The 24,282-nt window shown below is 46.1% G+C and overlaps 1 protein-coding gene across 4 annotated transcripts in view; it reads right to left on the minus strand.

Moving 5' to 3' along the window:
* The window catches only part of TAF4 (TATA-box binding protein associated factor 4), an 82,913-nt gene that overhangs the window by 29,193 nt on the left and 29,438 nt on the right, over positions 1–24,282 (minus strand). For 3 of the 4 annotated variants that reach the window (XM_073582497.1, XM_073582499.1, XM_073582500.1), the window contains exons 3-5: positions 7,393–7,565; positions 4,238–4,357; positions 2,334–2,453 (exon numbers count right to left, since the gene is read on the minus strand). In XM_073582497.1, coding sequence (XP_073438598.1) covers positions 2,334–2,453; positions 4,238–4,357; positions 7,393–7,565 — 413 coding nt within the window. The remainder of the gene's footprint in view (positions 1–2,333; positions 2,454–4,237; positions 4,358–7,392; positions 7,566–24,282) is intronic. The other variant, XM_073582498.1, reaches the window with a different exon arrangement.

A 24,282-nucleotide genomic window follows, 5' to 3' on the forward strand; every position in this document is an offset into this window, starting at 1 on the left:
CATTAAAAATGTGCCTCTTTGCAAGAAAAATGAACATTCTTGCCAAGTTTTTTATGAGTTTTTCCCCTGCGCATTTTCCACATCTAAAGTCTGTGGGAAAAATCTCAGCGCGCCCGCAGGAGAAACTGATGCATTGTGTAAAATAGTAAGGTGAAAGTCACATTTGTGGTTAAATCTGCAGACGAAATGTTCTGCAATGTGTGAACACGGCCAAAACATTCATGAAAAGTTGAGTAACTCTACAAATTAGGATTTCCTCTACTAGAATTAACATTTTTTTTTTTTTTTTAACTTATCGTTTGTTCTGTTGTTTTTTTGGTTGTATTTTTACAAGGCTGGCGTTGCATTATGCGCCATTCTTGCCATCAAACCCTGGAAGACCCCTAAACAATGGTGTGACGGCGCTTTGCTCCTAATTGATAAAAATAAAAAAAAAAAGAAATTAAAAAAATTAAATTAAAAAAAGTGGGATGTGGAAGTTTCACAGCGGTCCTTAATATCAGTCAACCTATTTACAGCATATTATTGAGGTTTTATTTATATATATATATATATATATATATATATAACACATAGATACCACGCTTGTGCCATACAGAAACTTCTCAACAAGCAACTAACCAAAGGGAACCCGTCACTCTACTCATGCCCAAACCGCGGGCAACGTGAATGGGAGCAAGGCTCAGAGATAATATACCTGGCTGCAATCGTGCTGCCACACTCTGATACAGTTCGCCCGCGGTTTGGGCAGCATGATTAGAGTAACGGGTTCCCTTTAGGCCTCAAGACTGGTAAAGTTGCCATATGACACAGGGGATGACTTTCATATGGAAGGAGATTTTCTTTTATGTAACCATCACTCTATTGTTCACATTCCCCGTATAGCAACTTCATGCTCTGCACAATCAATGTACGTTTTAACCACCAGCACATGTCCATATTCATCAACGTCTGCAAGAACCAAAAAAATATAATATATATAATTTTCTGCTAATTTAACCAACTTGTAATCACTCGCACAATCCATCTATTTAGTGGCACTATATAATTATACATGTTTAGTACGTCCATTACTGGAGATCAGCGATGTCCCCCGAGGATATAGTGATCTAATTCCTATCTGTTCTTTATGGGCACGGGCTTGAGACTGGGCATACGGGCAGCGGAGTTCTGCCAACAGCAGGATGGTGAAGCACAGGTAACATCTCATGCTGAATAGTGCAGATATTACATGTAGCACTCTATACTGCCATCTTGTGGTCAAAAAAAGAAGTGGCAGCCAAACTTGACAAACGCAGTTTTTAGGACTTGGGGATATCCATACCCTTTAATACCTTCTTTCCTGGCTGATTTTTTTCCCCCCAGAAACAGTGCTTTATAAATCTACAGACTAAAATCATGGAGCTGCAGTGTAATATGGACCCTAGCTGCAATACCAGACAAGTCATACACAGCTGTAGCGCTGTTTCTGTAGGAAAGCAGACATATTTTTCTTCTATGCGGAGATATGATCACTTCAAATTATACGTCCCAAATTCAGATTCGGAGGACAATGTCCCCTGAAAGGTGTGGTGAGGTCATGAAGGGCGGGTGTGGACGCTATGCGCCATCAGTGCTCGCTACATAGGTTGTAAGTGTTATGAACCCAGTGATGACAGCACCGCACCTTATAGAACGGAGGCCTCTAGTCTCCCAGTAGTGTGATTTCAGGCATTGGGGCTAGAACTTTAAGTAAAAAAAAACGCACTTCTTTTCTCATTTACTATTTTGCTATTGGAAGAAAGGAGAAATGGAGAGGCATCCTCCATACAGCATGTGCTGAGAGTTTGTCTTCGTATAGTATGGCTCGCTGGCACATGGACACTGTCCAGGGCTCCGGTCAATTATTTTCCAATAAGTTTCACCAAATGTCTGCAGTGTACAGCAAGCCCCAGGTGTAGGAGTGAGCCATACTATGGGGCCAGCGCCGTGTCTCCCAACCAGTGCCAGAGCCTGGGATTTAGAGTTTTAGGCTGCACATACACAGGGGACATGTGGCAATTCTCTGACAAGTCACACGGCAAATCCATTTGTGCAACTCGCGATCACTCGACAATTTTAGATCTTTGCTGAAAATAAAACAGCCAAGTGGCGTGCACGTTACATGTCGTAGGCGACTTGCGACCCTCACATATAGGACGCTTCCCATTACATCGAATGTTGCGGTGAGTCTCTGTGACTATAGTGTCGCCTCACCCTAACCACAGGACAGACGGAGATCCTACACCAGGCACCATCGCTTTACGGAGTGCAGAACTACAATTAACGAAGGGTTGTGGCATTGGGCTTTGTACCGTGGTGGCTGTCGTAGGGGTAGCAGCTCCTTGCACCGGTCTCTGAGGAGTTCCAGTCTGTACGGCCGTTGCTGTCCCCAAAGTGGCAGTTTGCGCCGTGCTGCCGAGTACTATCTGATTCTGTGCAGAAGAAACAACACGCTTGTTATAACTGGCAAATTGGCATAATGGCGCCACTCCACCAGTCACACATAAAACCAGGTATTAAAAGACTTCCTAGTAAAACACGATCGCAGGCCATGCTGGGATTACACTACAGCACTGCTCTGTTAGTGGTCCTAGAGGCTGCACTGCCAATATCACCCTGCAGGAGGCAGATCATCCCTGCAGTTACACCAATGTAGCCCCCTCACCTTCCTACATAACAGACTATACACTAAATGCAGTTCAGCATTAGCCCCAACATTAAACATGTAATTTGCACTGGCCCATGGAGACCTCTAGGTGGCAGACACACAACACACAGCTTTCTACAGAATGAACCCTTTCATAGTGATCAATAAAATGTCCTAAATGATTTATGTGATTGGATGATCATGCAGAGCAATCCATGCTATAAGATGGTTGTTGCGACAAGTCAGGGGAAAATGAACAATAGATGTACACGGCTCCCGATGTGGCCAGCAGTATTGTGATGTCATCTGAGATACATGAGCAAGTCTCCTTTTAAACATTTCATAATAAAGGGATAATTTCAGATAGTGATGGCGTATCCCTCCCTACAGGCTGACCGGTGAGGGGTGCCAGCTCCTGGTGATCAGCCTCTCTATACTGGAGGCCGTGCCTTGTGGGGCAGCTCAGACAACAGTCGGTGGGGTCTGACCTTCAGGAGGCTGCCAACACTCACGGTCGCAGGTAGAACCCAGCAACAGATATTAAATCAGAGCAACTTTGTGATTGCTTTCCTTTTTTTTTTTTTTTTTTTTTAAATGATTGCGAGTCCTTTCTCATATACGGGAAGCCAAGAGAATTCAGACTCAATTTTAGCCAACACACGTGTTCAGGAATCCTGTTCAACTTGCCATTCAGTTTTGGGCACAAACACAATTCATGTCCATAACGGTTGCATAATAGTTGCAAACGGAAACAATGTGGCTCCACTGACCGTTATGGTGTCCGTCTGAGTTCTATTTTGTAGAAATTGATTCCCCGCCCTCCTAAAAACTAAACATGGCAGAACCCAAATGGATCACATAATAATCAACCCGGCCCCTCTGCTTCTGTTTGCATTTGACCCGTTAAGGACATGAATTCCGTCTGTGTGTTCATAAAAGTGAACAGAAATGCAATAGGTCGGGGAGGAAATTAACTTTACTTCTTCTGGCAGCCTCCAGCTTTCAGTCATTGGGGTGCCGCTGCAGCTCCAGTCACCGCTCAGGAGATAGTGAGTAGCAGCTAACTGTGCCCCCGGCAGTGACTGACAGCCAGCTCAACAGTGCATCTGTGCAGTGCTGGCTGTCAGTCTGTGCTGCTTAGTACTCATGTACTGAGGGATGACTGAAGTCAAGCCACCTGCACCTCTATCACTGAAACCCGGAGGCTGCCAGGAGGAGCACAGTTCATTTTCACCCAGCAGCGGGGCTTTCAGTACAACAGCTGTCGAGCTTTAGAACACCATTAAACTATGTATTCATAGGGTTTGGGGACATGACAAGATCCCTTTAAAAGGAAAATACCTTAAAGAAGCATAGTGTGAACCCGGACTAAGTAGTATAAGAAATAAAGGAGCAGGATTCTGCAGCCCCAACATCACAGTTAGAATATGGAACTAACTCGATAGTGATGACATCATAATGCTGTGCCCTGGAAGTGCAGACACATGAATGAGAGAAGATGACTCGGATGCACGGTGTGAAACGTCCATGGGTTGGTGAATCGGTATTAGGAGGATGGCAAAGACTTACCTGTACAACTGGCGGCCGCTGTAGTGTGGTGGTGGGCTGCATGGTGGTGGGTGCCTGAGCCACTTGCTTGATGATGGTAGTTGGCGCAACCTGCCTTGCCAAGAGAGGAGCACCAGGAGACTGCAAGTGAAATATTGAGACACAGGTTTTCACTCATTGTGAATGTGTCATAGAAAGAGGAAAGATTTCTTATTGTGCCCCTCGTCCGTCTTGTCACGGATGATCTGCCCATAAGGCAATTTTGAATATTCTTAACATTTTATGGTACAAATCCCATCAGGCTGTTATTTAACAGTTATGACAAAGTATATTGGCATTCCCACCTGTGGCTCAACAGCCGCTTCCAAACTACAACTCGCAGCACAGGATGTCAGGGCATGCTAGGAGTTGTAGTTTTCTGACAGCTGTTAAAGACCACAAGTTAGTGTTATTAAGACATGAGGGATGTGTACAAAGGAGGGAATAGAAGCTGTAGGGACATAATGATACATTTATAATTAGGACCAACTGAAAATCAGCATCTTCAATGCATTTAAACAATAACAAAAATAATAATTGGATGAGTAAAGCTTCCCAGCAGCCAAAATTTGCCAGCAACCTTAAAGAGCCCCATTATTGTGGTCGGAGCAATCTCAGCAGTGAGACCCCAAGAGATCAGCAAGTTGTCACCTATACTGTGGATATATGATAACTTGCCAAGTTACGGATGCATTCACACGCTGCGCTACCACATGCGGTAGAGCAGCTGTGGCCACTCCCCCATGAGGCAGAGCAGCCGCTACCCCATGAGGCAGAGCAGCCGCTACCCCATGAGGCAGAGCAGCCGCTACCCCATGAGGCAGAGCAGCCGCTACCCCATGAGGCAGAGCAGCCGCTACCCCATGAGGCAGAGCAGCCGCTACCCCATGAGGCAGAGCAGCCGCTACCCCATGAGGCAGAGCAGCCGCTACCCCATGAGGCAGAGCAGCCCCTACCCCATGAGGCAGAGCAGCCCCTACCCCATGCGGCAGAGCAGCCCCTACCCCATGCGGCAGAGCAGCCGCTACCCCATGCGGCAGAGCAGCCGCTACCCCATGCGGCAGAGCAGCCGCTACCCCATGAGGCAGAGCAGCCACAGCCCATGAGGCAGAGCAGCCACTACCCCATGCGGCAGAGCAGCCGCTACCCCATGCGGCAGAGCAGCCGCTACCCCATGCGGCAGAGCAGCCGCTACCCCATGCGGCAGAGCAGCCGCTACCCCATGCGGCAGAGCAGCCGCTACCCCATGCGGCAGAGCAGCCCCTACCCCATGCGGCAGAGCAGCCCCTACCCCATGAGGCAGAGCAGCCCCTACCCCATGAGGCAGAGCAGCCCCTACCCCATGCGGCAGAGCAGCTGCTACCCCATGAGGCAGAGCAGCCGCTACCCCATGCGGCAGAGCAGCCCCTACCCCATGCGGCAGAGCAGCCCCTACCCCATGCGGCAGAGCAGCTGCTACCCCATGCGGCAGAGCAGCCCCTACCCCATGCGGCAGAGCAGCCACAGCCCATGTGGTAGAGCAGCCTCTACCCCATGCGACAAAGCAGCCACTACCCCATGCAGCAGAGCAGCTGCAAGCTTAAAAACAACACCTTGGAAAATTTGTGCACTCAATGTAGCTGTTGGCCATAGAGTGGGGCGCCAAACTAAAGGGTTATTACCATTATTAAAAGTCACCACCTCTCTAAAATAAAGATAAAAACTTGGGATTGATGAGGCTCTCAGACGGTGGACAGCCACTGATCAGAAAAAACGGGGCTCTAGATTGACTTGTTGAATTGGTGTGATGTCTGCTCATGCATGCTACCACTGCATTCATTCTATATGGGACTGAAGACAGCCGAGTCCAGCACATGCCCACCTCCAGCAAAGCCAAACAGAATAAATGAAGAGGTGACATACACATGCACAGCCACCAATCCACTCCAACACGGCACTTCAGGACCCCATTCTTGTACATCAGTGAGACCCAGACCCAACTAATCCCAAGTTATCACTTGACTTGATAAAGTGTAATGTTGGAAAAGAACTGTTAACCCCTTTCTGATATCAGGTGTATATTTACCCTGATGTCGGACTCCCTCCCTTTAATGTGGCTTCAGTGGTCAGCCCACATCTTTCCCGGCACATGTCAGCTGTTTTGAACAGCTGACATGTGCCCGGAACAGCCGTGGGTGGAATCAAAATCCACCCGTGGCAATTAACCTGTTAAATACCGCTGTCAAAACACTGACAGCGGCATTTAACATGCGCTTCCAGCAATCGTGCCGGAAATCCGCCACCACTGACCTCCGTCACGTGACTGCGGGTCACCAGTGGGTTTGCATGACAACCAGAAGTCTCCTGGCTGTGAAGACTATTGAAGCATGCCAAAAGTTAAAAAAACAAAAAAAAAAGTTTTTAAAGATATAAAAAAGTTCAAATAACCCCCCTTTTGCCCCATTCAAAATAAAGCAATAAAAAAAATCAATATTTGGTATCACAGTGTTCAATATTGCCTGACATATCAATAAAAGAAAAGGACTAACCTGATCGCTAAACGGTGTACCGAGAAAAAAAGTCAAAACGACAGAATTATGGGTTTTTTTGGTCACTGCGGCACTGCATGAAAATGCAACAACGTGCGATCAAAAGACCGTATCTGCACCAAAACGGTATCTTTAAAAACGTCAGCCAGGCACGCAAAAAATAAGCCCTCACCCAACCCGAGATCAGAAAAATAGGGACGCTACGGGTATCGGAAAATGGCACAATTTTTTGTTTGGCTTTTTTATTTAAAAAAAAAAACAAGTGTGGGATTGCACTTTTTTTTTTGCAATTTCAATGCACTTGGATTTTTTTCCCCATTTTCTAGTACACGACATGGTAAAACAAATGGTGTCGTTCAAAAGTATAACTCGTCCCGCAAAAAACAAGCCCTCATTTGGCCATACTGACGGAAAAATTAAAAAAAAAAAAAAGTTATGGCTCTGGGAAAAAGGGGAGTGAAAAATTAAAATGCAAACACGAAAACACCTCCGGCGGTTAAGGGGTTAAGCCATTAATACAGCTCACACACTTTTATTGCGTATTTCCAAAGAGGGTTCTATAGACTGTACATTATCTTGTGTTACCGTCCCCATAACTTGATGACGTACCTGCACCGTGGAGATCTGCACCGGCGGGGCACTGGTAGGAGTGGCGGGACGAGGGGCCATGGCATTTTGGGCTTGTGACTGGGCCTGTGCTTGAACCTGAGCCTGCATCTGAGCCAGAGCCTGCTGGGGGATCATTAACAACTGACCATTCTCACTCCGGACGAGGACCATCCCTGAAAGAAAGGAGTCGTGGTCAAGCAGAGAGTCATAGTAATATGCATATGAGTGCAATAAACGCCAGCAGCTCATGTGCCAATATATACTCTGAACAACATACAGAGAGCGCCCAGGTCATTGAGAAGCCGCCCACATTACCCAAGGTATCAACGTGCAAAAAGAGGTTGTTCACAGCTATATAATTAAAAAAAGCACATGGTGGTCTTGGAAGTAAACCATATATCCATCTACTAGACACCCCCTTTAATGCTGGCCATTTTCCCCTAGAGCAAATTCTATATTTAGGGACAACCTGGATAAGGAGGTGAAGGTAGAAAGTGTATAATAGGAAATTAGAAAATAAATATTTATAAGACACTAAATGAATATCACAGGATGAGGCTTTATACAAGTTCCTCCTCCGCCTAGAGAGACATTAATCAGAGACTAAATGTCCCCACAGAGGGCAGTAGCTACAAGACAGACCCAAGGAGTGGACACAATACAGATGATGCATGTCTCCTTGTGAAACATACCAGGACGTACATCACAGCCAGTGACATTTAGGAAGCGGCCTACTATCCAGTGTTTCCAGGATTTCTTGCCGCAAGGTATTTAGAAGACACGAGCAGTTATGTGATGTATCATTACATAGGCGGGAAGTTTCCACGTCCCCAGAAGTGATCATAACAGCGGGTATCATTTAATCTGGATTTATTCTTCTTTAAATCTATGGATTCTTAGTCATTAAATGGTTACAGGGCAGCCGTCACCAAACAGACCACATCAAGGAGCTGTTGTCATTAATGTAGGCCAAGGCTGCCTCCCACCAAATAGCCCCCCAGATACTGCACCCCTGGAGAATCAGATGTACTAGCGGCATACACACGTGTCGTATCAGATGCCCCCAAAGCACATCGCAGGGGCAACCTGTGGCCTAGGCAAGGCCGGCGTATCCATACAGTGGCCTGTGAAAGTATTCACCTCCCTTGGCCTTTTCCCTATTTTATTACATTACCACCTGTGGGTAAATATAACATTTTTGTATTCCAATTTGTGTGTGATATATCAGCATTAAATATAAAACAAAATAACAAAGGATTAGTTGCTAATGTAGGAGGACTATGTAATATTGCTTTTACTTACTAGTATGTATAATCAAGACACCGGACCTGAAGTACAGAACGGACTGTCGGCAAATAATGCAAGAGAAAAAGAGAACAGGGGAACAGCCAGAGAACAATAATCAGATTTTATTTATATCAGGTGATAACAAAAAGACCACAAAACAATGGCATAAACACACATTAAAACAACATAAAGATGCACACCCAGGAAAGAGAATTGAATTGACCATTGTCCGGAGGGAAAAAGGGATGTTATTGTAGTTAAAAGTGATAATATTGATATAGGGGACAAAGGGATATACATAAGGTGCTAGTGCAAAAATCGTAGTCCTATAATTAATAATGAGTAACTCAATACAGTGCTAATGCATGTTAATACTAGGGCAGTGTGGTGGCTCAGTGGTTAGCACTGTTGCCTTACAGCGCTGGAGTCCTGGGTTCAAATGAGTATGTTCTCCCCGTGCTTGCGTGGGTTTCCTCCAGGGTCTCCAGTTTCCTCCCACACTACAAAGACATACTGATAGGGAATCTAGATTGTGAGCCCCATCTAATTATTAGGTAGTTTAGGGACTTAAGGCCCCTCTACATTTAGCGATGCACCAGCGATCCGACCCGGTCAGGATCGCTGGTGCATCGCTAAATGATCGCTAGTGAGCCGTCACACAGGCAGACCTTACAGCGATGACGCAGCGCACGATACTTACCTTTCACACACAGCGATCCTGACGTCCTCCCGCCCGCCTCCACGCGTCGCTCGTTGGCGCCAGCAGGAAGCCCAGCAGGTAGCGCCCAACGAGAAATGGAGCCGGACATTCTATCGCGATCAGCGATGGACAGCGGTGAAGGCGGCCGGAGGTAAGTATCACACATAGCGATATCGCTATAACGTCACAAAATCGGTGATGTTATAGCGATATCGCTATGTGTAAAAACCCCTTTATACTTTTAACTACAAGAACATCCCACTTTCCCTGTGGACAATGGTCAATTCTATTTCCTGGGTGTGTGCCCTTTGTTTTTATTTTGTTTCAGTGTACTGTAGGTTTATGCCATGTTTTGTGGTCTTTTTGTTGCCATCCGATTTAAATTAAATAAAACATGATTATGGTTCACATACTTTGATGTTCCCCTTTTCTTTTTTTATCATCACTAAATAGCCTAAGTTGGTGAAGTGAGGTGAGAAAAATATAGGCATAAGTTAAATTTATGGGACAAAATAACTTAAAATTTGCCGGTGCTATGAAGTTCCTAAAAACTTTTCATATGAGCAATTACCGTACCTTCATAAGTCCCATGCTTACGGAGAGGAAGCCCACTTGTGTGCAAGTGTCACCTGGTCTGTCAATATACACACACCTTTTCTAAAAGGCCACACAGGCTGCAACACCATTAATCAAAAGGCACCACTAACCAAACAACACCAAGAAGACCAAGGAGATCTCCAAACAAGTCAGGGACAAAGTGGCTGAGAAGTACAAGTCAGGGTTGGGTTGTAAAAAAAAAAAAAAACTCTGATGATAACCTGGAGCACCATCAAATGGAAAGAACATGGTACCAGAACATGTAGAATAAAGTGGCGTGTGCACAACTATTAGAGGGTGCCAGAGTAGGTTCCCACACCATAGATATGGAACAAGAGACTCAGCACTCAACTTAATATGATCAATGGCAATATTTAATGTTGTCTACAGCGTAGTAAACAGAAAACGTTTCAGTCTATAACAAAATAAGTGCAAAGAAACAAACAAAAAAAACTAGAAATAAGGTATCTACTATATAATCATCTAATTCTGTCTGTTTGTAACAGAAATCCCGCGTCGCTGATTGGTCGGGCTGCGAATTGGCGCGGAATTCAAATGACGCACACCACCGCTACCGTCGGGAAATCTGCGGGGGGTTATATCCTGCCGCACGGATTTGCCGCAATCAGCTTTATCGGCGCGGAATTTAAAGGGGATCTGTCACCCCATAAGCTGAGGCCACCGCCATCTGGGGCTTATCTACAGCATTCTGTAATGCTGTAGATAAGACCCCGATGAAACTTTAAAAATAAGAAAAACAAGTTAGATTATACTCACCAGCGGGGCGGGGGCAGTGGGTGTCACGGTCCGGCACCTCCTATCTTCATACGATGATGTCCTCCTCCTTGCTTCTCCCTCGGCTCCTGCACACGCGAACTTTATCGGCCCTGTTGAGGGCAGAGTAAAGTACTGCAGTGCGCAGGCGCCAGGAAAGGTCAGAGAGGTCCGGTGCCTGCGCACTGCAGTACTCTGCTCTGCCCTCAACAGGGCCAATAAAGTACGCCTGCACAGGAGCCGGTGGAGAAGCAAGGAGGAGGACGTCATCGTATGAAAATAGGAGGTGCCGGACGGGACAGCGAGACCCATCGGACCGGACCGAACGCCGGGGTGAGTATAATCTCTTTTCTTATCTTTCAGGTTTCATCGGGGGCTTATCTACAGCATTACAGAATGCAGCTGATAGGCCAAAAATGGGGTGACAGATCCCCTTTAAATTCTGCGGCAATATTCTAGAATACCCGATGCGTTAGAATCGGGCCACCATCTAGTAGTATACAATAATTATGGTCAATTCGACAATTAGAATCATAGGAATGCAAAAAACCACCATGGTTACTTACCGGTAGCCGTTTTTTCCGGAACCCATGACAGCACACCTGAGAGGGATCCGCCCCGCCAGGACAGGAACCTACTGAAATATAAGGGGTGGCACCTCTCCCCCGCTTCAATTGGTTACAGAGCATTGAGAGGACATCCCGGTTAGTTACATGTTAATCCAACACATCACACAAACGCACCCTACTAATCGTGCACACCCATACGGTGAAAAAAAGGGGGGGGAATATAAGGGTGCTGTCATGGGTTCTGGAAAAACCGGCTACCGGTAAGTAACCATGGTGGTTTTCCCTTCACCCATGACAGCACACCCGAGAGATTTTTGGAGACTTCGAAACAACTTAGGAAGGGACTACAGCTTGCAGCACCCTTTACCAAAGGTTAAGTCAGCAGAGAAGGATAGACTTAATCTATAGTGCTTAAAGAAGGTTGAAGGCGAGGCCCAGGTAGCGGCCTTACAAATTTGTTCAATCGATACCTCTGCCTTTTCAGCCCAGGAGGTCGCCACGGCTCTGGTGGAATGAGCCTTGATGCCGTCAGGAAATCGGGACAGCACTAGCTGAGTAGGCTACACTAATGGCCTCCCTGACCCATCTGGCAATAGTCCCTTTTGAAACCCCATAGCCCTTCCTGGCACCCTGAAAGGCTATGAATATGGACTGGGACCTCCTCCACTGGCTAGTGACAGATATGTATTCTAACAGGGCTCTCTTAACGTCCAAACTACGGAATTTTTCCTCCCCTGAATTCTTTGGATTATCGCAGAAGGATGGGAGGATAATCTCCTGACCTCGATGGAAATCTGATGCTACCTTAGGCAGATAAGCGGGGTCTGTTCTTAATATCACCCTGTCTTGAAAAACTAGTGTATAGGGTGGATTTACCAAGAGAGCCTGCAAGTCGCTTACTCTACTGGCCTATGTAAGGGCCACTAAAATGATTGTCTTTAGGGTCAGGTATTTTATGGGTAGCTGATGTAAAGGCTCGTATGGTTCTTTTGTAAGGGCCTCTAGTACCAGGTTTAAATCCCACGGGGCTATTCTAGGTATTGGGATAGACCTAGTCCTATGGCAGGATTTGATAAATCTGGCTACCCATCTATTTGCTGCCAAGTTGCAGTTATAGAGCGCTCCTAGTGCAGATACCTGAACTTTAAGAGTGTTTACCGCTAACCCTAGCTGTAATCCTGATCGTATAAACTCCAAGATGGCACTAATCGGGGGTTCTTGTCCTAATGGCTTACCTAGGAACTGCAAGAATTTATTCCATGTTCTGCCGTAGATATTGGTCGTCACCGGTTTCCTACTCTTTAGCAGGGTGGCCACCAACCCGGGAGAGAACCCTCTATCCACTAAAAGCAACTGCTGTTCTGAATCCAGGATAAATCCCAGGATGGTCTGTTTTTTTAGGGGCTGTAGTTTTGATTTTTTGAAGTGTATTATCCACTCTACTTCCTGTAAGGTGTCGGTCACCCGGCCCAACTGTGACGTGCATTGGTCCTCTGAGCTGCCTACTATAAGGAAATCGTCCAAATAGGGTATGATGACCGTATCGTGAATCCGGAGGAAGGCTGTTACCTCAGCTATGACCTTGGTAAAAACCCTCGGGGCTATAGATATGCCAAATGGAAGAGCTCTGAATTGGAAATGCCTGAGTATGCCCTGGATATAAAGAGCCACTCACAAGTATTTTTGGCAATCTGGATGGATAGGGATGTGATTATATGCATCCTTCAAATCGACTACGGCCATAAAACAATCTTGATGTAGCAGCTTTATGGCCGTAGCCACCGATTCCATCTTGAAGGTCTGATTCCTTATCCACCGATTGAGACCTCTGAGGTTTATGATCGTCCTGAATGATTGATCTGGCTTCTTTATAAGAAAAAGGGGGAATAGAATCACCTTCCTTCCTGTGTGTTTGGGACTTTGGAAAGGACCTGCTTGTCTATCAGGCTGAGGATCTCTGATTCCAAGGCCAACTGTTATTCGATCGCTTTCCTGATAGGGGTAATGACAAACACGGCTTTTGGCTGGCGAACGAAGGGGATTCTCAGGCCTTCTCTTAAGATGCCTAGGATCCAGATATTAGAAGAGATCTTCCCCCAGGCCTGGGAAAAGAGTGCCAATCTCCCCCCTACTGGAATGCTGGCGTCATTGTGGAGATTTCTTTGAAGTGGAGGTGCCTCCACCAAACATAAATCCCGACACCTTTTTCCTTTTATCTTCCCATCTTCTATCGGCCGGAGGACGACCCCTACTGAATCTTCCTCTCCGAAAGTGCTGTCTCCTCTGATCTGTCGGGAACCTGGGGAAGCCTTTCTTCCTATCGCTTGCCTTTTCCAGGATATCATCCAGGTTCTTCCCAAATAACAATCGACCATCACAGGGAAGAGAGCACAGTTTAGCTTTCGACTGCAGGTCACCTGGATTCCTTTAAGCCACAACACGCGTCTGGCGGCATTTGATAACCCCGCCGCCCTAGCTGTTAACCTCATAGAGTCCGCCGAGGTGTCTGCTAAAAAAGCTGCTGCCCCATGCAGGAGATACATATCTGCTAATATCTTTTCTCTTGGGACTTTTGCCGCCAGCCTCTCTTCTAATTGCTGCAGCCAAATCATCAGGGAACGCGCCGTGCAGGTGCCTGCTATTGCCGGCTTTAATCCTCCCGCTGTTGCTTCCCATGCATGCCTTAAATAGGAATCAGCTTTCTTGTCTAGCGGGTCCCTAAGAACCCTTGAGTCTTCCAGAGGCAGGGCCGATTTTTTGGAGGATCTGGACACCGCTGCATCAATCTTTGGGACTTTGTCCCATATTTCCGCATCTTTATGCTCAAAGGGGTATCGTCTCTTAGAGGCGGAGGGAAGAGCCCCTGATCTCTCGGGTTTCCTCCATTCTCTCTCAAAAAGCACTTGGATCTTTTCATTTACTGGAAAGGTCCGCTTTTTCCTCTCTTGAAGTCCCCCAAACATGACGTCCTCTCGGGATTTAGCCGCTTTCTTTTCCTGTAGGCCCATTGTTGTTCTAATGGCCTTTAGGAGAGCATCCGTGTCTTCAACAGGAAAACATGGCTTACCCCCCATGTCGCTGTCTGAGAAGTCTGGCTGTTCGGTCTGAGATGAGGCCGAAGAGGAGTTCGAGGGAGAACTAGGGGGATTCTTTTTACCTTTCCTCCCTTTCTTCAACAAGGTCTTAATTGAACCCTCCATTTCTGACCTGAGGGCCGATATAAGATTAGCTGCGAAACTAGGCGCTTCTTCTGCCATGGTTCGCTGAATGCAACTGGCGCAGAGGTCTTTCTGTCAGTCTCTTGCTAGGGGAGTTTTACATATAGCACAGTCCCTATTATTCTTCTTACTTCCCGCTTTTTCAGGTTTTTCCTACAGGGCAAACATACAACAGGGAACCCTTATTAACATAATACTAGCATTCTCGAAGATCACTCACCACCTGTAATCAAGGGTACCGGACTCGGAGGCTGCGTCAGAGCACGTGACCTGTGCTCTTTGGACCTTGAGGAGTCCCCCGACCTGCGGCTGGGGCGACTGCTGCTTGAATGGCTTCCATGTTTGCGGCCAGAGGGCTGTGAGGGAGGCAGAGACAATGAACGCTCCTGCTCTGACTCCATCTTGCACCGCCTGCCATGCCGCTTGTTCCTCGTTTTAATATGCTGTGCCTCTGTCCTGGTGGGTGTCTCCTCCCCTCCCCCTGCAACCGCCGGCCGACCGCTTTAGAAAGCCCGCCGGCGTCGCACCTGGCGCCATGACACCGTCGCCCTTTGCTGACGTCAGCCGGCGCACCCATGATTCTCCGTGCCGCTGACGTCAGTGGCCGGAAGGCGCCCGCGGCTCTCCCCTGCTAGTTGTTCCGGGGATTGAGGTTGCGGGCCCGCGCGAGGGGAGGGCGGCGCAGTGGGGTCTCCAGGAACCACCGGGATCCCCGCCTGCGCCCACACGAACCCGGAGCCCGAGGGGTCACCGGGGACTGTGCCTCCAGCACCCAACCGCCGGCGCTACAGTTGAGACCCCTGTTCTTCCCGCGCCGGGACGGGCCTGGGATCATTTTTTTTTTCTTCTTCCTCTTCGTCATGATAGGCACCACCACAGTGGGATTCCTTCCAGGACAGGAACCCAACTGAAGCAGGGGAGAGGTGCCTCCCCTTATATCTCAGTAGGTTCCTGTCCTGGCGGGGTGGATCCCTCTCTCAGGTGTGCTGTCATGGGTGAAGGGAAAACCATAATTTCTTATTCCAGTGTCATCTATGAGGAATGATATCACTTGTTAGAGGAAAGTTGACCATAAAAGGGAGACCAGTTTAGTGGGGTGAAAAAAGGGCATAAGAAGAGGAAGACATATACATATACTTTACTTCAAAGTTGTCGGATGGACAAGTGAATTAGCTTTGAATCTATAATAAGAAAAAACACAGTCCGATGGGCGGGGCTTTTTTAACTGCTCCCCCCGTCCCTGTCTTGCTCTATACAAGAAGAAATGCGTAGAACAAGACAGGGAAGGGGGAGCAGGTGAATAAGCCCCGCCCAGCGGACCGGACAGCGGCAGTTTACATACATCTGAACCGATATAAAAAAGGTATTTATGCATGAAAGGTGCGGGGTCAGGGGGAAGCAAAAGTACTAAGAGAATCCTTATGTGACTCACAATTGAATGATATCATTATATGATATCTCAAAAAATGGGTGACAGATTCCCTTTAAGTTGAGTGCCGAGTCTCTTGTTACATATACATGGTACCAGAACAAACCTGCCAAGAGATGACCACCGACCAAAACTCTCAGCCCGGGCAAGGAAGGCATTAAATCAGAGAGGCAGCACAGAGACCAAAGGTAACCCTGAAGGAGCTGCAGAGTTCCCAAGCAGAGACTGGAGTATCTGTCCAAACAACCACAATAAGCCGTGCACTACATAGAGGTGGCAGTTATGGAAGAGTGGGCAGGAAAAAAAGACTAATTTGCGCACAAAGATTGTAAGGCTGGTTTTGAGTTTGCCAAAAGACATGTGGGAGACTCCCTAAATGTATGGAGGAAGATGCTGTGGTGAGATGAGACCAAAATTAAACTTTTTGGTCACCAAGGTAAACACTATGCCTGGCGCCAAACCAACACCACTCATCACCCCAAAAATAATATCCTCACAGTGAAGCGTGGTGGCAGCATCATGCTGTGGGAATGTTTTTCAGCAGCAGGGACAGGGAAAATTATCCGAGTTGAAGATGGATGGTGCAAAATACATTGATATTCTTGAGTAAAACCTGTTTCAGTTTGTCAGTGATTTGGGACTCAAAGAATACTGCTAAAATAACACTTGAGTGGTTTAAGGGGAAACATGTAAATGTTTTGGGGTGGCCTAGTCAAAGCACAGACCTTAATCCAATTGAGAATCTGTGGTCAGACTTGACAATTGCTGTTCACCAGAGGAAACATCTATCTAGTAGGAGCTGGAGCAGTTTTGCCTTGAGGAGTGGGCAAAAATCCAAGTGGCAAGATGTGGGAAGCCATTAGAGACTTATCCAAAAGCAACTTTCAGCTGTATTTGCCACAAAGGGAGGCTCTACAAAGTACTGACTTTTAAGGGAGGAGAGGGGAATACTCATGCAAACCAGATGTGCACAGCTGTAGGCATGTTCTCTACATGAACTAATGCAAAGCATCAAAAAAAAAAAAAAAAAGTGAAATTCTAGGTTGTGAGGTAGTGAAACACGAAAAATGCCAAGGGGGTGAATACTTTCGCTAGTTACTGTACGTGTCCACAAACACCGCTTCATGCTCCATGTTGGCGTTCAGCAGCCTTCAGCATTATAGCTGCTGTGAAACTACAAGTGCCAACATGCCTGCTAGCAGCATAACTGCCATCAATAAATGCTAGGAGTTGTAGTTCTCCAGCAGCTGGAGTGCTGAAGGTTGCTGATCCCAGCTCTATATGGACAGGTGTAATAAACACCTTGTACACATCTTATAGGCACACGGAGGCACTACTTATTTACAGTGAGGATGGGTCCGCAGCATTTGTTTCACTCACTGTAAGGATAAAGTCACACCAGCAAAGAAAAAATAAGCAGATTTTCATGCATAAAAACTGATGATTCCTCATCTCTATTGTCATCCATTTTTATACATCAGTAGTTATAAAAATGTACCATGTCCTTTGTCAAAGAACTGCAATGTATCTGTACAAAGTGGATGTTTCGTTGATTCACATGGTATCAGACTACCATGATGCGCCTATGGACTGGTATAGGAGAGTCACATCCGAAAAACAGAAAAAGGCAGGTGGATGCCGAGAATTTTTTCATCCAGACTTTCGGTCACAAAAAAAAAAGTCAAGTTATTGAATAACGTTGGTCCTAGTGTTTTCCATTTTTATTCATTTCCGACAATCAGACAGCAAATACGGTAGTGGGAACCTAACCTAACACTTACACCCATATCATCGAGACAAGTGCTCTAGATGCCAGACTTGATGCGGTGTGTGCTGGAGTGAGATGCGCTTTATGTTATCTGCAACAATTTCAGCCACTTTTGCAGCATAAATGATGAATTTGCCAGCTGCGTGCGATCATGGCCACGTTTATCTCCATTACATTGCAATTCTCCGGCCTAAATATTGCACAGACATCTGAACGGCTCTCAAAGGCACTAAGTAACCCATCAGCTGTTTTGGAGTCCTTGAAGGAACCAGCAAATTAAGGAAACAACTGCAGGGATTGCCTTTCCAAAAATAAATAAATTGAGAAGTAGTATTATGCTGGTGCGGGGGGGTGCACTCACTTTCTCACATCTTTGCCATGTGTTGGCGCAGTACTCCAGAGCAGTGGATACAGCTCGGATCGGAGCGTAGTAACCTGTAATCTGCGCGGAGGGTGGGAACGTGCCTGCCCTGTAATACCGTTACTGCGGCCCCATTGCTGGTGGGATTGTTATTCTGTCTGACAATCACTACAATACGCCACCCTGTGTTTTGGACAGAGAGATGTCGGGTAATGATGTGATCCTGTCACAGTCCTGGAGAATATTGTATTTAGCCGACACTTAGTCTGCAGGGTTGAGCTGAGGACATTCGCTGTCTGCCGCTACATCCATCTGTGAGGAGTCCGGGGCCGGCTGCTTACTCCAGTGTTTACAACTCGCAGGCAGATACGAGCCAAGTTTCCTCCGGTTCACCTGAATAGGCATCTAGCTGGTTAATGATAAATGCAGATGGCCCTGCGGGGAGCGATCTGGGGGCCACCAACCACTAGTCCAAGCATGTCTTTAGGCTTTCCCATATTATACAGGACTGCAGCTCTCTCCGCGTCGCGGCATTAACACAGACCATGAACGTCTATGCCTACAGAAGAGGGGACTGAGGTCCTCTAGTTGCCACTAAGAGCAGATGCCTGGGCATAGTTGGCAATTGGTGTGAATAAAGAGTATGGAGGAAGCTCAGACAGTAATGTGCATGTGGATCTAAAGGGATGTTCCTGTTCCTGGATTACCCATACGGCGATTGCACTGTTTATTAGCAGGTGGTGATGCAGTACGGGCAGCACAGTGTTTTACTGACTCACCTATGCGTTGCCACTAGCGAAGATCGAGTATGCTCGTTGCTCGGGTTTTCCCGAGCATGCTCGGGCGATCTCCGAGTAATTGGAAGTGCTACTTGATAGCTTGAATATATGTGGGGATTGCCTGTTTGTTAGGAATTCCACACATGTATTCAGGCTGTCAAGTAGCGGCAAATCATGCAGCTACGCGACAGAAACTATATCTCTGAGCACTTCCAAATACTCAGAGACCACCCGAGCAACGGTCATACTCGCTCATCACTAGTTGGCACTCATTCATCCTCCATACCAGGACTAGAACAGTTGGATGGGTCTGGTGGGCCCACGAATCAGATCATCATTAGGAAGGCTTGTTGGCTGCTATTTATCATGTAGCGTTACCATCACAGGAGATGGTGAAAGGAAAAGTTTCCTAAAGATTCCAACCAAGCGATCATTATCGTTGTAATATCCTCACAAATACTTGTGTTGTCCCCATTGATCTAAACAAGTCAGATACAGGACAGTAGGTGACAGTGGCTAGCTAGTCTACATCATCCGCCAACTACTAATGTGCACAGTTCAGGCTCATTCAGACGCAGAGGAAAAAAACATGGTGTTTTGGATCAGATTGTCATCAGCATTTGGGCATATTCAGTTTTCACCATCAATATCATTATTTTTGTTAACTTTGCAGACAGGAAGGTTTTTCAAGCTTCTCCTTCCAAACATGAAAATCGGACAGCATAGAGATGGCATCCGGAGAGCGGTATGAGGTTTTCACCGACCAACAGACTTGCCTCAAAATCGGACAGGTCTCAGTGTTTTGGCACAGACCACCCAGTCCAAAACAAATACATGGACAGGTGTTCACCCCGTAGGAATAATAGTTCACAACTCGGTCTGTCAAAACACATACAGAACTCGTACGTGAAAAAACGATGTGTTGATGAGACCATAGGCTCAATTCACACATCTGTGGGAGCGTTACACTCGAGGAAAATCATTCCGCTTCTCTCAGGTGGCATCATCCGTTTTTTTCCCTCTTTTCTTTTTTATTCACCTTCTTCACTGAAGCAGGTAGCCTGTCTGAACTTAAAAACCTTATGACTTAAAACCACACATCTCCATAGACTTCATCGTTCACAAAACGGATGAGAACAGGACAAGCTCTGAGCCTCACGGACCCGTTTTTAAAAGTGATGTGTGTATGGATCAATAAAACTATGGGACAGTGTGCTGTCTGGCCAGCATTAGGACGTCTCCCGCAGATGTGTGAACAGATTACTAATTCATGAAGAAGTTCCCAAACCATGCCTCTATTGCACCCCCAATCAGACAGGACACGTTTCGAGGACTTTACACCTATAAGACCAGCTCTGACACCAAACCAAATAAGCTAATAAATCACTATTAAGGCAGGGGCAGACGGCCATACTTTCAGTCAGAGCGCGATCTGACAAAACATCATATTGTACCCGGACCAGTGTTCGTCTAAAATCACAGTATGCTCGACGTCCATCATATATGCAGACCGCACTCGGACATGTAAGGCTAGGAGAGCGTGGAAAAAGAAAAATACATAAAATAAAAAAAAAATAATAATCAGATTTTCACGGATTGACAGAATGGAGATTTTTATTTTCTCCCATCTTCTCATCTGAGAGAATCGGATCACACAAATCACACCGATCAGAGTGTGAATAATCGGCCTTACTACCAGAGGAGACCCTCCACACCAGATCCGCAGACACCTGGACTGGTGAACGCCTGGCACAGATTTATGAAGATAATGCCCCGTCAGGGAGACGCTGCTGCCTCACCAGCTTCAGGCAGAAGAGATGATGTAAGTGCACTGAAACAATGGGCAGACATTACGCTCAGCACGTACAATGCAGAGAAAGAGTTAAACCGCCCAAAAGACAACACCACCAATACATTTTCCAAACGTCCACAGAGAGAAAACACAAACTTCTATTACAATATTTGATGAGTGTTCAGGACACTACATGTGATAGCCGTACCTACACCTATACACGGAAGTGCCTAAATCACCCGCACGCTCGTCACCATGGTAACGCGACTTCTCCGTCTGGCTCCCTGCGTCGAGCATGCGACATCCCCACCACGTCTGCTCTCATTCTGTCACCAGGCGCAGTACGAGGCGCACGGGGGCAGCCATCTTTAATGCAGCGCTGCCTGCCGAGCGGGGTAATAAAGAAGGGCACGACACTTTCTGAACATTGTGTAAAGCACAACTTGTACCTCAATACAGTCACATGATAATATACGGACGATCGCTTTGTGCTATCCAACTGGAGCAACACTACAACGCCCAGCATGTCCTGGCACCCTAACGGTTGTAGCCAAGGAGGAGATTTTGACAGATACAGATGCATGGTTGTATCAGGAGATAAATGGTCAAGACAGCCAGACTGGGTGTTGGATTAAGGGCCCAGAAATGCTTTATATGGAGGTCTCCTACTCAGGTACCCCCTCTATTAACCAAAGAGCAGTTGCCATGCGAGAGGACCTAACACAGGAAAAGGAGTTGTCGAATAAAGTCCCTTTTAATTATTAGATCTTGGAACAATAACAACTTCCACGGTTGGATGCAGTAATAAAAAAAAATGTTCCTGTGCTGAGATAAATGTGCCCCTGCCGTGTACTGTGTAGTGGCCGTGTCTGACCGTGCAGGAACATGGTCTGATCATACTACAGCTCCTGGGCAGGGGAGGAAGCAAAAGAGTATACAGACAGGACAGCAGGGGATCACAACTGATGCAGTGTGTGAGGTAAAACATGTTTTTAAACAGGCAGGGAAATGTTTTACCTCACAGAAAGGAGCAGATGTGATCCGGTGCTGTAATGTCTGTATATTCTTTTGCTTCCCCCCTGTCTAGGAGTTGTGGGTATGATCAGACCATGTTAGTTTAAGGTCAGACACTGCCATTACACAGTACACAGCACAGGAACATTTTTGCTTAACACCTCCAATTGTGGACGGTTCCAAGATCTATTGGAGCAAAAGAGAGGATACGGACAGGACAGCACAAGATTGCATCTGCTGCTTTTTGTGAGGTAAAACATTTCCCTGCCTGTTTAAAAACATGTTTTACCTCACAGCAAGAATCATTTATAATCCCGTACAGTACACTCTTGCTTCCTCCCCTGCCCAGGAGCTGTAGTATGATCAGACAATGTTCCACCAAGGTCAGACACAGTCATAACACATTTATAAGATTATCTCGGGACATGGAAAAAAAATTAATGTATAAAAATTGCGGAACTGATTTTTATTCCAAGATGTATTTGCTTAAAATGTATATTGATCATGGAAAAACCCCTTTAAAAGCAAACCATCCAATGGGTATCAGCAACTAGCTGTCATTATATCAGTGGTCGTAATCATGGATACCTGAGGTCCTGCAATGCCTGGACAGGAGTAAAAAGACATGGCGAATCAGGAGAACTATACTATGGTATGTTTCTAACTGGAGGTATTTGCTAATACTATTACACCTACCACATATTGGGATAGGATCTTGTAAATGGGAATACCCCTTTAACCCCCTTCGTGACCGGGCCAATTTTTTACATTCTGACCAATGTCACTTTATGTGGTCATAACTCTGGAAAGCTTCAACAAATCACAGTGATTTTGAGATTGTTTTTTCATGGCACATTATAATTTATGATAGTAGTAAATTTAGATTGATATATTTTGTGTTTATTTATAAAAATATCAGAAACTTGATAAAAATGTAAAAAAAAATTGCAATTTTCAAACTTTGAATGATTATCCCTTTAATCCAGATAGTCATAGCACAGAAAAACATTAATAAATAACATTTCCCACATGTCTGCTTTACATCAGCACCATTTTTAAAATGCTAATTTATTTTGTTAGAATTTTAGGAGATTTAAAAATGTAGCAATAATTTTTCATTTTTTCAAGGAAATTTACAAAATTTATTTTTTTGAGGGACCTGTCCAGGTTTGAAGTGACTTTAGGGGTGCTATATATTGGAAAACCCCAAACATGATCTCATTTTAAATACTGCACCCCTGACATATTGAAAACTGCTGTCAGGTAGTTTATTAACCCTTCAGGTGATTTTCAGGAATTAATGCAAAGTGGTATAGCCGGAATGAAAAAGTGTTTGTTTACCACTTAAATGTCACTAACTTCTGAACTGGCCGCTGTAGCCGGCAGACTCTAAAGGCCCCGTTACACATAACGATGTCCCAGCGATCCCACCAACGATCCGACATGATGAGATCGCTGGGACATCGTTAGGCTGATCGCTGGTGAGCTGTCACAAGACAGCCCCTCCAGCGATCAGGACCAGCGACGCTGGACGCTGGTTTCTAATGTAAACATCGGGTATCCAGGAGCCGCGGCTCCTGGATAACCGCTGTTTACCTTGGAAATCGGCGTACACGCTGGTTTCCAAGGTAAACATCGGGTATCTAAGAGCTGCGCAACTCCTGGATACCCGCTGTTTACCTTGGAAACCATCCTGTTCGTCGATTTCCAAGGTAAACAGCGGGTATCCAGGAGCCGTGGCTCCTGGATACCCGCTGTTTACCTTGGAAACCAGCGTCGCTGATCGCTGGTCACTCGCGGCCACACGCAGCGATGCGTGCTGGCCAGCGGGAGACCAGTGATGAAAAAATGGCCCTGGCCAATCAAACACGATCAGCGATACCAGGCAGGGGGGCCGGTCGCTGATCCCCGTCACACACAGCGATCTCGCTGGCGCGTCACAAAATCAGCGATCTCGCTAGCAAGATCGCTGTGTGTGACTGGGCCTTTAGGCTATTTGGCCATGAACTGCTATGGCAAACATCAGGACCACACAACCATGATCTTGGTGTGTTAATTAGATTAAAGTGCAAGCCCCCACAATCTATTAACCATTTATTTGACGTAGTCACTTTTGACAGTAGCAACTAAGGGGTTAAACAGATATGGATGGTGCTAACACTGATCATTTGTGATACAGCAAGTTGTCAGATATAGTGGACAGCTGACAGCGGCTGGATTGTCACCTGTATGGGGATGATATTCCCTTATATCTCAGGTCAGTAAATATACGTATTGGCTGTCATAAAGGGGTTAAATCATGCTTTTTTTGTGCCACTAAACTTTATTAACATGCACAAGAGACGGCAAAAACACAGGAAAAAAAGCGGCAAAAAAACATGCTTTTTGTATGCAGCTTTTTTACTGGCAAGTTTCGCTTGTGGGATAAAAAAAAAAAAAAAAAACGCAGCAAAAACGCAACGTGTGAACATAGCCCAAGGTGGCCAAACATGTCCATGTTTCAAGCGGAAGATGCCTCGGGAATTGTTTCTTTTCTCTGGAGCACTGTAATCAGTGTTTGCTGAGCACTATTTTCAGCTGCTCACCATTTTTGGCACTTCTT

The sequence above is a fragment of the Dendrobates tinctorius genome, unplaced genomic scaffold (assembly GCF_039654945.1).
Source record: "Dendrobates tinctorius isolate UK_male_01 unplaced genomic scaffold, ASM3965494v1 ptg000071l, whole genome shotgun sequence".
NCBI lineage: Eukaryota > Metazoa > Chordata > Amphibia > Anura > Dendrobatidae > Dendrobates > Dendrobates tinctorius.